The 13,645-nt window shown below is 48.0% G+C and overlaps 1 protein-coding gene across 1 annotated transcript in view; it reads right to left on the bottom strand.

The window, feature by feature from the left end:
- Positions 1–4,816: 4,816 nt before the first annotated feature.
- Positions 4,817–13,645, bottom strand: part of ZRANB2 (zinc finger RANBP2-type containing 2) — a 35,554-nt gene continuing 26,725 nt past the window's right edge. The window contains exons 7-10 of the mRNA XM_044674755.1: positions 11,950–12,119; positions 9,494–9,580; positions 7,340–7,498; positions 4,817–6,079 (exon numbers count right to left, since the gene is read on the bottom strand). Coding sequence (XP_044530690.1) covers positions 6,016–6,079; positions 7,340–7,498; positions 9,494–9,580; positions 11,950–12,119 — 480 coding nt within the window. The 3' untranslated portion in view covers positions 4,817–6,015. The remainder of the gene's footprint in view (positions 6,080–7,339; positions 7,499–9,493; positions 9,581–11,949; positions 12,120–13,645) is intronic.

Below are 13,645 nucleotides of genomic sequence, written 5' to 3'. Positions count from 1 at the left end.
GGGGCAGCACACGAATGGGGACTTCTTTCTCGACTCCGCTGGGCAGCAGGATGGCCCACAACGTACCTGGATGGGTGAACACCCAGATGTGAAGCGGAGCACCCCTGAGGGAGGTGCCAGGGAGACCTGGTAGGTGCAGAGCCTGCCTTGAGGTGGGAGCATCCTCCTTCCGTTGACTGTGGGGCTCCAGGTCTCTCTTTCTGAAGCGGACTCTCTTTTTCCTGCACGTTCAGGGGTGAAGGGATGCTCCCAGGGGAGCACCATGCAACAAGCAGGAGGTTCCGGTCACCTTCCCTTCCGGGAGGTCCCGGGGGCCTGGGAAATAGGCTTGGAGTTTGGGCCTTTTGCTTGCCCTTTTCAGTGCTGGGTTTGGGGAGTGGCGTGGCTATCCTGGAGCCCAAGCTATGGTACCTCGTCGCTATTCCTAGGCTGGCTTGTGCTGCCGGTGCAGCAGGGAAACCCTCAGAGGCCCAGGTTCTAGGAAGCCAGGCCGGAGGGGCTCTGAAGGGACTGATGCTGGACTGTGAGCCTGAGGGGCCTCCCCTCCGAGAGCCAGATGCTGCCCAGGGACCCTATCTGGGAGATGTTGGGGCGAGCTCTGCATGTTCGTCCTGGCTCTGCCTGAAGTCAATGCTTTGTAAAGCTGGATGATGAAGGGAAACTGGGTGCTCGTGCCCTGCCGGATTGGGGCAGCCCAAACCATAGGACCTGGGCCCGAAGCAGAGGGGGGCTCCCACCCTGCTCCTCAGGGCATTAGAGAACTCCGGGAGGGGAAAACGTTCCATGGCTCGATTCAGAGCAGGAAAAGACCTAAAGGCCACGGAGGACAGCCCCAAAGGGTGGTCTGATAAGCCTGTCGCTCTGCCTGGACACTGGCAATGGCATCTCCCTCCCCCCCACCCCCCAGCCGTTCCTTCTCAAAGTTTCTTTGTCAGAACTGTCAGAACAGGGTCTGAGGTCTGGGGAAGTGGCAGAAGCTCCCGCTCCCGGGAGGGGGTTCCCCAGAGCCCGCTTTGCATCCCGTCCCCATTCCCCGAAGGGTCTGCCGTCTGGTGTGGTGGAGTCGGCGAGGAGTCCCGGGGCTGGAGCTGCTGCCCAGTACCGTGCCCCTGCAGTGCCCTGCGGGTCGGTGTGTGTCCACAGCAGAGGCCCAGCAGAGGGCAGGGCAAAGGTCCCAGGAGGCCCCTTCAGAACCCTGGAGGAGGAGCTCAATGAACACGAAGCACCTGCTCCACTCCAGGCAGGGAGGGACAAAAAGAAAAGGAAAACCAGGCTCTGCCCTAGGGGAGCTCACATTCTCTGGGGGAAGCCCACTGGGCCAAAGCAGGGGGCACTGAGGGGGTACGACCAGCCCAAAGGATGGCGGCCAGACGAGGAATGGTGATGGTTGGCGTAGGCACCCCCTCCAGCTGGGGTTCAGAATGGCCAGGCTGACCATCTCCACGACCATGAGACGCCTGGGCTCCTGGGGAAGCCCAAAGGGGTGCAGCCAGATAGGAAACAAGATGGTGGCCCGGCCGTGGGTAAAGGTTTGCAGAGACAAGACTGGCCTCTGGGACGGAGGCGCCTCCATTCCTCTCCTCTCCTCCATCGACAGCACCCAAGGCGTAGGGGATGGAGCAGAAGTGTCCTAAGCGAGGGGCAAGTTTCTCCGGAGGAAACCCAGCCTGGACCAGCGAGTTGTCCGCCCACAGACCGTGTCCGACCTGCCCTCCTGCCCTAGCTTTAGAGCTGCGAGGCCCGGCGGGAGGGAAAGGGGACTGGTCCGGGTCATCCAGCTGGTGTGAGGCAGATTTGAACCCAGGGCCCCCTCCAGGCCTGCTTCTCTCCACTGAACCACCCCACGGCCTCTTTTTCCTTCCTCAGAGGACAGAAGCCTCCGGGGTAGGTGTGGGCTCCCTCCTAAAGGCCCTCCATTTCTGCAGGCGCAGCCCGAGGTCCAGCAAGGCCACAAGGAGGCCACTTTCTAGGAGTGCTTCCTCCAGCCTTATGGGCTGAGGGACCCATTCTAGAGGAATGAAGTAAACCTTTAATCTTAGTTACAAGGAGGGACAAAGGTGATGAGGTGATATGGAGGAGGAAGGGGATGGCTGAATGTAGGGAAGGAAAGAATGAGGCGGTATGTTGGATGGCAGGGAATGAACAGGAGTATGGAGGGCAGCTGGAACAAGCTAGAGGCTGAGGGTAGAGACAGAGGACATTGGAGAGATATAGGCAGGACCCTTCTAGGTAAGGAAGGGCATCTCTATACACACAAGGTGTTAGGCCAGTCAGAAATGTGTAAACTTGCCTTGAGGGCTTCTCTTGTTAATTTCTCTAGTTCATTGAGGGAGGAGTCTAAGGGCCCCTCCCTGCCAGTGAAACTGATGGCAGGAAGTCTCAGGTAGGTACTTCCTGCCAAGATGGATGCCTGCAGTTCCCTCAAGAAATAAAAGCAAATAATTCTTTCCCTCTTCAGCCCTTGCCTTAATCTTCGACACAATGATTCACCAGAGCTTTTGAGTTGGTAACAAGGGGGTTTATTAATACCAGGGCAAATCAGGAGAGGGGTTTAGGGTTTTGTAACAGCTGCTAGGGAGAAAGCTGAAGGTGGGGGAAGGGTCACTGGAGGGTTAGACAGAGAGCCTGCTCTCCCAGTCAGAAGATTTGGCTGCCTTAAAGTAGTCTTTACTAGAGCAATAAAATAAGGGATACCCTGATTTAAGGATGTCCTAACTTGCCTACAGAAAACTAAACCCACAGTCTAGTCACCAAAACCCAAAACATCCTTCCTCCCAGAGCCCAAAGGGAAATTCAGGGAAAATAACAGGGGAATAATATGGAGAGGTCCAGAGAAATCAGCTAGGTTCAAATTGTCCAGAGACAAAAGCACAGGCCAAGGCAAAGCCAAAAGCTAAAGCAGAGCCTCAGTTGGAATGTCAGCTCTCTTCAAGCCTCAGACTCCAACTGAACTTTTGTGAACATTCTAAGAGTTCTAACTGCCAGGAAGTTTACAGTAGACTCTTGCAAGAGCAAAGCCTTGCACTACACGCCCCCAATGAGGAGGACCTTCCTGAGAACACCCTCGGCATCCTGCCTCCAAATAGGCCTTACCTTTGACTTACTACGGAAAGTCTGGGGGGGACATCTGACAAGCATCCTCTGCCTATGGCCAGCTTTCTTGAAAGGCAGCCCCTCCATTTATTTTGCAGGAATATGGGCACATTTTTTAAAGTCTGGAGATTGGGGGCAGCTGGGTGGCTCACTGGATGGAGATCCAGGCCTAGAGTTGGGAGGTCCCGAGTTCAAATGTGACCTGACACTTCCTCACTGTGTGACTGCGGGCAAGTCCCTTAGCTCCCATTGCCCAGCCATTACCACTCTTCTGCCTTGGGGCAGAAGATATGCAGTAGCACCTCCAAGATTAAGGGTTTAATGAAAAAGAAAGTCTAGAGATGAATGACCTAAATCCGGGCAGTTTGGTGGCCTTGCAGCCAGAGGAGCTGGAGACACTGGACAGCAGTGTGGACAAGTGTGGGCAGCATGCCCTGGGCTGGCCTGGCCCGAGCCAGCTCCTCATCCTATCCCTCATCTCCTTGTGGCCATTCCATCCTCTCTCATCCTCATGCACAGCCCACCTCCATTTGGGTAACATCGGTGAGCTCGCTCCCCTACACAGTCAGAACCCCCCAACTAAAACTGAAAGAATGCACGGGATGGGGAAGGCAGAATGCTTTGCCCCCCACTGCAGCATCTCTGGTTTCCACCTTGTCCAGGAGGCCTTTCCTGACCCTTCTAGACTCAGTTGGATATTCATGTTGTCTCTCCCCAAAGAAAGTGAACTCCTTAAGAACAAGACCCGTTTTTGTTTTGGGGGGAGGCAAAGGGAAGGTTTCCTTCTGTCGTTGGGGGGCTCGACAGTGCCTGGCACCAAACCAAATACATGCTGAATGAATGGAAACAAGGAAGCATTTCCTGACGCCTAACAGAGAGCTCTAAACACAGAGCCAAGGAAGGAGCCCCTAAAGCGGGAGGGAGCCACAGGAGAAAGCTCAGTTTGGAGCTCGGAGCGCCGACTTTATTGAACAAACACCACTCGCTTGGCTGCTTGATTCACAAGCTTTATTTACATTGTCTACAGCATCATCTCTTAATGAAACGAACTAGTACAGTTTAGTGAAACTAAATGAAATCATAATCATCAGAATTCTCTGGAATCTACCATTTCTAAATTCAGAACTTGCGTTGCTACGTACAGCAAGAGAAGGGAGGGTACAGAACACAAGAGGAAAGCAACGGTAACATGTAGCTTCTAGCAGATCATTCGATCTTCACAATTGAGAAGGGAAGAGACTTCCGAGAAGTCAGAGGCACAATGACAAGAGACTAAGTGTTCTTGTGTGACCTACCACTACAGTTAGCAAAGAAATGGGCTATACACACACACATACACACACACACGTGTGTGTATGTGTGTGTGCATAGCTTCATAGAGAGGTATGAAACTTGTGGGGAAGTTCAATTCTCTGCAAAAAAGATTATCAAAATATTTCTACCTAAAACATTTTGCTTTTATTTTTAAGATCAGTCCAATAGAAAACTAAAACTAGTTTCTTTGAATTATAATTTTGCTCCGGTTGCCTCCACCTGTTCATTAGTTTATCATTTACTGCTCACTTGTTCACATTCTCACATTCAAATGACCAAACTATTCCTTCATCTTTTCTTAATGACACAAAGGCACCAGACTCAACTGTTAATCCTCTTTTGTATACTTACCTTGCGATACCACTGAAGAAACTGTTAAGAGAAGCCCCCCCCCCCCCCCCCCCCAAGGCAGACTCTACGGAGCTCCAGAGACCAGATTTTGATACAGAAATCAAACAAATTCCTGAAAGCATTTTAAGCCATAAGCCGTTTCTAGGGAATGGGGGCAATGACAATTTGCGGTTACATTCCTTTGTACATCACAAGGAAACCTCCCAAGGTGTGTTTAAGAAAGGCGAAACAGGGCAGAGCCAGGGCTCATCCCCTCGAGGGCCCAGACATCAGGGACCGCCTGCCTTACAACACGAACAGGGAAGACTTCCCAGCTAGTTTCTCAATTTCCTCTTCCTTAAGGAGTCTCAGATTTTTAGCCTTGTTTGCCCACTTATGTATGGGCTTTCAGGAACATGTCACATCCAACCTCTTAAAAAATTGAAAAGTAAAATAAAAATGAAGCAAAAAACAAAAAAAACACCCCCCCCCCCCCCCCACGAGCTTACACATTCACCATTATAAACCAGTACTGGAAATGTTAACGGGGCCAGAAGGCCATCTAAGGAAGTTTGTTTCTTACAAAGCTGTGCCAAAGAAAGGAACACAAAAGAGAGAAACTCTATTGAACTGAGTGCCTAAACCTCAAAATTAATTTAGGGAGAAACAAGCCACTTCCTCTGGTAACTGAGAACAGAGTTTGAACATTGTCTCAGGATGCAGCATTGAGGACAAGTAAAAAAGGGAAAACCCAAGCCACAGTGATCTCCAGACATCACGGTGAGCTTCACAGCAGAGAAGCCCCATCCTGGATCTCTCCAATTTACTGTTGTGGAGCATAATCGTAAACACAACACCTGAAGAAATGGCTTTTTCCACCCAGCTCTCCACAGTCACTGGCAGAACGCCCAAAGCCCAGCAAGCCTTGGGGACTTCTGTGACCCCAAGTGTAAAAGTCAGCAGATTCTCTACCATCAGGAAATATTTGAAAATGAAGAACAACATGGTCATATCAAGCTCTCTAGTAATTAGAGAAAACACATCTTAAATAATTAGAGAACAACAAACACATGACAACTATTGGGGGGCTATTATGGCTTAAAATGCTCATGGACTTGTCATTTCAGGAATGGACACAGCTGAAGTTTTCCAGAAAGCAACGACGGACATGCACCTCGACTAGCAGATTAAGCACTTCTGACCAAGTAAGACACCAAACTTCTTAAAAATAGGCTTCATGCACTCTACTGGACTTTTTTAGGTGTAAATTTTAATACATTATTTCTTTTTAGAGCTTGAACGGGAACCCGAATGAGACGATCCGGACGATGACCTGCGGCGCCTGGAAGATAAAAATGGAGAGAGCAGGCAAGGCGTTGAGTGGGTGCTGAGCGAGGGCCCCGAGACCAAACACCTTGATGGCAAGGGGGACTTAGGCTACACTCGGACTGGGTCGACCCATTTGTCTAGAGGTCAAGAGGAGGTCAGATTCAGGCTTTCGGTCTGTGGCATTAACAGTACAATCTTAATTTACAATTTCAGGAATAAAAAAAAGAAAAGCCAAGAAACACAACCATTTCATCTTGCTATAGCCAGCTCCCAATTATTGAGAACAAGGAAAGGGCCTCGCCAGTAAGTGCTGAAGGCCAGAAGCCACTCCGGCAATCGAGCAGGGAAAAGGCGTGGACAAGGACAGCGTGGGTCTGCCTCAACAAAAGCCTTTCTCTTCGGGGAGGAGAGCTCCAGGTGTGTCTATCACCTGGACTTCTTCACCCACTAATCATGCCCTGGAAGGCACAATTAGAAGAGAAAAGCAAAACTGGGGAGAGGGAAGATGTTCCCCAGCCACCCGGCACCCCAAGCTGACTTCTAGCTTCCCCCAAGTCTGATGTGATGATGGCCTGATGGACTAGGCAAAGGCTTGGGAAGTTGACCGGTCAGGAAACCAGATGGTCTAAAGCCAAGGTTAGAGTCAGGGGAAGTGGAAGGTGGGCTTTAGAAACAGGGAACAAGCTGAAGAGAGAAAGGCTTGGGAGCCCAGGGTGAAGGCATAAAGAGAACCTGCCGCGGGATAATCGAGCCCAGAACACTGAAGACAAAAAAATGTCCTCTCCTGGGAATCAAGTGGACAGTGATTGAGGGAAGGCAGATGGAAGGAAAGCCATGGACGTAGCACCACTATTGGGGGATCTGCAGAGACACGTTCTGGCTCACTGGGCAGAGCTCTTAGACTCCCTCCCAACAAGCGCCGCCACACTCACGTTAAACTTCTGGGTTAATACTCAGAAGAGCTAAATCAGCCTCTTCCCATGCAAAGGGAAAGGGCCAAGAACAATGTGATAAAAGAGAAGCCTAAGTGGAAGAGACAAGATCCTTCCTAGAATAACTGGGAGCTGGCTATAGTACTGCTACTTAAATGTTTAAAAAAGTCCAGACAATGGGCAATTTGACCTATATTCTTCCTAAGCAACAAAACTGGGTTTAAAACAAAATATTATTTTAAAATTGGAGAAAGTGACTCAAATTCACCCCTTTCCCACGCATTTAGTAAACGTATTACACACTCAAATACACCCATTCTTATTTCTACAGAAACCCAAACCTTTCGGGTGACCGTGATCTGGTGCGTCTTTTTTTGCGATCACCGGGTGAAGAAGATCTAGAACGGCTTCGTTTGCTGCCTCTCTCGGGAGATGATGAGGAACTTGAATAAGATCTTTTTCGTGGGGAGGAAGACCCCCTGTGGGACCTGGAGCTGGATCTTTATTGATTGAGAAATAAATTAAACATTTAATTACAAGGCAGAGCCAAGACCTGGACTATTTAGCTATCAGATCCAAGCACTTTTAAACATGATTTATCCTAATAACTCTACGATCTCCTAAGGCAAATATACTTACTGCTTCCTCACCAGAAGACTCTGGTTCACCCATGAATTTTTTAAGCTAATACTTAATTAAAATGTTCATTTTTTTTGTTGAACTAGAAATACGATGATGCATTTTCTGTTATTTTATTTGCATCAGAGTAAATCTTTCCTTTAAGTCACACCAACAAAGGGAAGCAAAGTGGGAATGAAAAGCACAATATAGACTACAATGAAACATGTAATTGTGCATTTAGAAATGAAACTTTCCCATTTAAGAAAAGCAAAAACAAAATACCACCTTAAAAACAACTTCCTGAGGATAAGAAAATGATTAAATCCATTTGAAATTAGGCAACTTAACACAAGTTGCGCTTTGAGAAAGCAGGGATGGCAGTGGGAGAGAAGAGGGGAGGGAAGGAGAAAGAAACAGCAAATGTGTCAAATCATTAAATATTTAAATGAAAATAGAACCAATAATTTACTAAACTGCTTGAAAACATTTACAAATCTCATCCAAAAAGCACTATTCATGAAATATGACGTGTTGACATTCACATGTTTTACTTAGGGAAAAAAGTACATCTTTTTAAGTGGAAGGCCTAGCACGCCTTCTCACTTACATAATTATGGCTGAAGCGTTTAGCTCAAACATCCCAAAAAATTCACCTTTGGGCTGAAATTAAGAATCAAAAGCCCAAAAGGAGAATTCTTTGGAAGGTTGTGAGCAAGCAAAAATGTGAGGCTAAGAATGGAGGCTGCTCCAGTGACTGGGGTCAAGGGCAGCGCTCGCTTGCCGAGTGGAAGCCTAGCACTGGGCCACCTTCCAAACCCAGGCAAGCTGGAGCGAAGCTGCCACGGGGGCTTCTACAAGAGGAGCAACGCTCACCCAGTCCTGGGACTCACATTCTTCTTACTGCAGTAACACTAGGAGATCCTACAGCTCTGCCTTCTCAGGCTGAATGCTTACTTTGCCAAAAAAAAAGGGAAAAAGTCCCGCTGGCAAGCTTGGGTTTGTGCATTTCTGAACGCACTGATGCTAACTGCTGTCTCCTACTTCTCGCTAGAGTAACAAGACCAGGCGCTGCCTCTGTAAGGCGGCATCAAAGACGTATCATTAACAGATTAAAATCGGAGCAGCTCTGGACTTCGCACAAACAAAGCGGAGGGTCTTGCCTCCCCCCGTCCGTCCCCCCCATAAAGATCTTCACTGTAAAGGCTACCCTCAACGCAAGCTCAACGAGCACCAACATTCCGCCTAGAAGAGCCGCCAACCCCACGCATGTCCTGAGGCAGACACTAACGCTCTAACGCTCGTCCTATTTGTATGTGAGATGTCCTGGACGGTGGAACATTCCAAGGCATTCTAGGTGAAGCCAAAAAAGGCGGCGGATGGAAGGGGGCCTCAAAAATGTCTCGAAAGGCAGCTGGTTTGGATTTCTCTGGAATTATGATAGGGGAACTGTTCTTGGTCCAGATGGTATGTCTGGTCTAAGCAATAGTGGGCAATCCTTCTCTCGCTCTGGCCAGGAGACGTGAACTCATTCGTCTTATAAGAGATGCCAGCACACGGGTGGCATCGCTGTGTTGAGGGCCGAATGGGAGCTCCAATTTGGCCATGGTGTCCCGCCTCACCGGATCCTACCACCAACATAACAAATCGTCATTTAAAGGAATCATGGGAATGTCTTGGCACACTGCTGGCAATGGAAACGTTTCAGGGTGAGAAAATTAAGCCGAGGCAAGAGCATTAGTTTTCTAATGCTAAAACAAAACGGACAAGTAAAAGCAAACAAAAGCTGTACAAGCAGCAGCAGCAGCAGCAGCAGCCACGCTCTCTGGTGCCTTTTGATTTCCTCTGCAGGGGAGAGTCAATGCTACCTCATTCACCTGGATTTCGACCCACGAGATCTCGAAAGTTCTCTGGAACTGGACCGAGACCTTGACCGGGAGCTGGAGGAGCTTCCTGAGCGGGACCTGGAACAACACGGAAGGGTTTTTTCCAGTATCACTTAAGCAAGCCTTTGGCTACCAACACTGAAGGGAAGAGGCACACGACACGTGACGTTCATGCAACAAGACAGGGCTCTGGGACACACGGACAGCGGTTAGTAAGGAGCCCCTCTCCGCGGTCTCTGGCAGAGCCAACAAACCTAGTTAGTCCCCCCTTGGAAGGTCACCAAGGAAAAGGCCGCTGCCTGGAGGAGCCCCAACAGCAGGGCCGCTCCGAGCGGCCCTCACAACTCTCTAAGGACCCCTAGTCGTCCCGCGTTCTCTCCTCCTCGATAGGATGCACGTCTGCCTCGGGTGACACTGCAGGCGGGCCCTGGGACCTGCTTTTCTATCAACTCCATTAACTGTCTTCTCCGTTTTCTTTGCGACTTGCTAGATGGTCTGTCTAGGCCGCTCCACTCCTAAAGACTAAAAGGTTCGCGGCTCTTCCGCTATCGTCTCAGTAAAGACGACTTTAGGGGAGCCACCTTGTTGAAGGCTGAGGGAATGGCGGAAGGCGTCCATGGAAAAGGCAGCTTATGTCCTAGGCCTTTAGTGTGGGCTGCCTACTAAGAGCTGGAGAGGCGGCATCTGGATTAAAATCTACTTCTTCCCCTACCGCGTCAAAGCTGTTTCCTAGTGGGTGCCAAAGAATGGGGAGGACCTGAAGAAATCACTGGGTGGTGATCTTGGAGACAACCTTTTCTGCTTTTTCTCCAAGAATGCTTTTGGTTTGTTCTCAGGTCTCAGAAAGCACATGTAACCACATTTCATTCTTTCTCTGCCACTCAACCCTCTTACCCGCGCCACGCTTCAGGAGGCGCACCAAGTGGCTTGAAAGAAACAAATCGTGGAAATTTAGGGCAATGATCCCTTTTTCTGCCTCAAAGTTCTTACATCAGGGAATGGCTGAAAACTTCACAATACCAACCCCATCACTCAATACTCAGTGAATACTGGTCTCACGACATACAGGGAGTAAGACTATGATGTGACACTCGGGCACCACGATTTCAAGAGAAAGGACAAACTAGAGGCAAAGAACTAAACAATTTCTGGTTTATACCAACCCACTTTGGTGCAAGTGAGCGTGACTACACCTCTGACCGCGCTCTCACCATGTGAACTTATTATAGTCATTCTATGGCAAGCCCAGGGAGTCACACGGTGACGGGCACGTGAAGGGAGACACTAAAGAAACTGGGGCTGCTCTAGGCTCGGCTGTACTGAAAGGCAGCGCTGAAGGCGGGTGCTGTCTTGCTGATGCTTCGGGACAGTCTGTTTCCTGCAGAGCCGAGCCCCTCGTGAATCACCAGAGGTGCCAGAGAAGTGACCAGAGGCCTCTCTGGACACAGACAGACGGATGGATGGACAGACACTAAGGAGAGGAGATTCTCGACTCTTCGACCTTTTTATTTTCCAGAATGCTGAGAAACTTACAAAGCAGAAGCGATGGCTTAATTTAAAATTCTTATCTGAAACTGTTTCCATTCCACCTATTCCAACCCTCAAGAAGAATAGGAAATAAGCATTTTTATAGTGTTGTGTGCCAAGCATTGTGTTCAATTCAGGGGATACACAAATTAAGAACAAAAACAACCATAACGATAACTAACATTTCCATAGCACTTACTAGGTGCCGGCACTTGACAATTATCATCTCGTTTGATCCTCCCAACAACCCTGGGAGGTAAGTGCTATTATCATCCTCATTTTAATAGATGAGGAAACCAAGGCAAACAGGTTAAGTGACTTGCCTAAGGTCATGTGTCTAAGGCTGGATTTGAATTTGAGTTCTCCCAATTGACTATGTGCAGAGCCTACTGTGCCACTTACTGAAAAACAGCAGCTAGATCCCTTCCCTAATCATTTTATTTGACTTAATGTTTCTTCAAAATTGGGGGAAAATGATCAATGGGTCCTGCACATTAATTAATAATGTACATTTAAGTGGATGGGTGTGTGACCTATGTGTATACACAAGGCGTGTGTGTGTGTGTGTGTGTGTGTGTGTGTGTGTGTGTGTGTGTCTCGAGCTGGACAATCTCACCCCTAGCATTTTATTTGTACTCTTCTTGGTTAAATTCTTTCAGAAAAGAAGGCACAACACTAAATTATACAAAATGATACCTTAAGAGGACGCCTATTTTGGGGAAGGGCTGCATAAAAACCACATTCACAAATGAAGTTATAGGACACAAATGCATTATCTCAAGGAAATCACTTGTTATCAAAGATGAACTCTTTAAATGAAGTTGAAATCTTAATTCAATCAAGGAAAACCAAAATGTGTAAATAAAGAAGTTAGATACTGACATTTTGCCTGGTGTTACCCTTGGCCTGTACCCGTTTACCTGGACCTAGACCTTGAGCTTGAGTGGGAGGATGAGCGAGATGAAGATCGGGAGTGGGAAGATCGAGACTTGGAGCGACTTCTTCGGTGGGATTTCTTTTTATTGCCATCTTCCTCTTCGCTGGCATCAAGATTATATTTTGATAGGTCTGCATCATCTTCATCCTCATCCTAGTGACATTATCAATTAGAATCTATCAGTACTATTATCATTAAAAAACCGTTCCCTGAGTGCTAGGCACAAGCTGCCAGGACAAATTTCTCATTTATCTAAGCAGCCTGTCATAGAGGGAGAAGCCCAAGAGGCAGCTTCCCCTGCTAATTGAGGAATCTCTCAAACATGGGACATTTCTACTTAGAATTGATTATTTTGGAAACAAAAGACAAAATTCCCATTAAGACTCAAAAAAACGGCACCCAGTTCAGTTTTAGGGTTTGGTCCCTCAAAGAGAGCCAGGACAGCATCCTCAGAGATGTCCTCCTGGTTAGGCAAGGTCAGGCCCGGAGTGCACAGAAGGACAACTTTTCCTTGTTCAGCCTGGGATAAAACAAAGGGAAGTCTCTTTTGGGCTTTCTAGAAACCCTCTCTTTAAGAATCTCTTCCAATGTGGTCTTAGGTAAACTGAACAGACATTTCCTGTTACTTAGAGCCGTACTTTTCTAATCTGAGCATTGTAAGGAAGACAAGTTTCTTAACTTTCTCGAGGAGATCCTTCTGTGAACCTAAATGCCTACAGATAATGATAATCATCAGACCTGGAATTTATATAGCATATGCGAGCCCATTTTCATTCTCATGACAATCTTGGGAAGAAAGTGGCATTATCTCGTCGTTCTTCAGTCATGCCTGACTCTATGTGCCCCATTTGGGGTTTTCTCTGCAATAATGCTGAAGTGGTTGGCCATTTCCTTCTCCAGGGCCAGCCAGCTGGTCAGTGAATATGGAACTGAATTCGAGTCTCTATCCACTGAGCCACCGAGCTGCCTCTAGAATCTGATTGAGCCCGATGTACATGTAAGGTTTTCTATTCCTGGGAAAACAAGGACCTTAGACTAGGATGCTATCCAATAATAAACCTATCTCAAGATTTTAGAAGCCCCGCCAAACCCCAAATAAACAACTTAGTGCTTTTCTAAGTCATGTATACATCTTCAAATCCCAGAGTAGTCAATAAGGAGGTATCCTGGGGTTCAGGAGCTCTCTGCAAGGATCCACAGCTGAGTCCCCCAATACACATGGGGCAAAGTTAACTTAAGCTTTCTAGGCCTGTGCCAGTCCCAGCTGGTGGTGTGAGGGAAGGGCTGTTATTTCATGCCTTTCCATTTTCACCAGTCTGGAACCTGAGCAAGAAACATGGAGGAGAGTACTGAGTGGAAAAAAAAGAAAAGAATCCAATTTGCTATTGGAGTAGATTACGAGGCAGAAATAGGAAATTGGTGAGTTCAAGAAACACCTCAGGCTGGTTGGTTTAGCAGGTTTCTCTAAAGAGATGGGATCTTTAATTATCTGCTGCACCTCCTGCAGACTGGACTTGCCTTAATGATAACTTTATCCACCCAAAAAGTGTGAGAACGAACAAGAGGAATTCTATACTGGATCTGATTCTCATAAAGAAAACAATGAGATGCTGGGGTGAAATGATGCCAACCTCAAGGGGGGCAGGGAGTAGAGGAAGAGAAACCAAACCCTTTTATGG

Source organism: Gracilinanus agilis, chromosome 4 (genome assembly GCF_016433145.1).
Source record: "Gracilinanus agilis isolate LMUSP501 chromosome 4, AgileGrace, whole genome shotgun sequence".
Classification (NCBI taxonomy): domain Eukaryota; kingdom Metazoa; phylum Chordata; class Mammalia; order Didelphimorphia; family Didelphidae; genus Gracilinanus; species Gracilinanus agilis.
The sequence above is the reverse complement of the archived record's forward strand: the minus strand, read 5'-3'. Positions and strand labels throughout refer to the sequence as shown.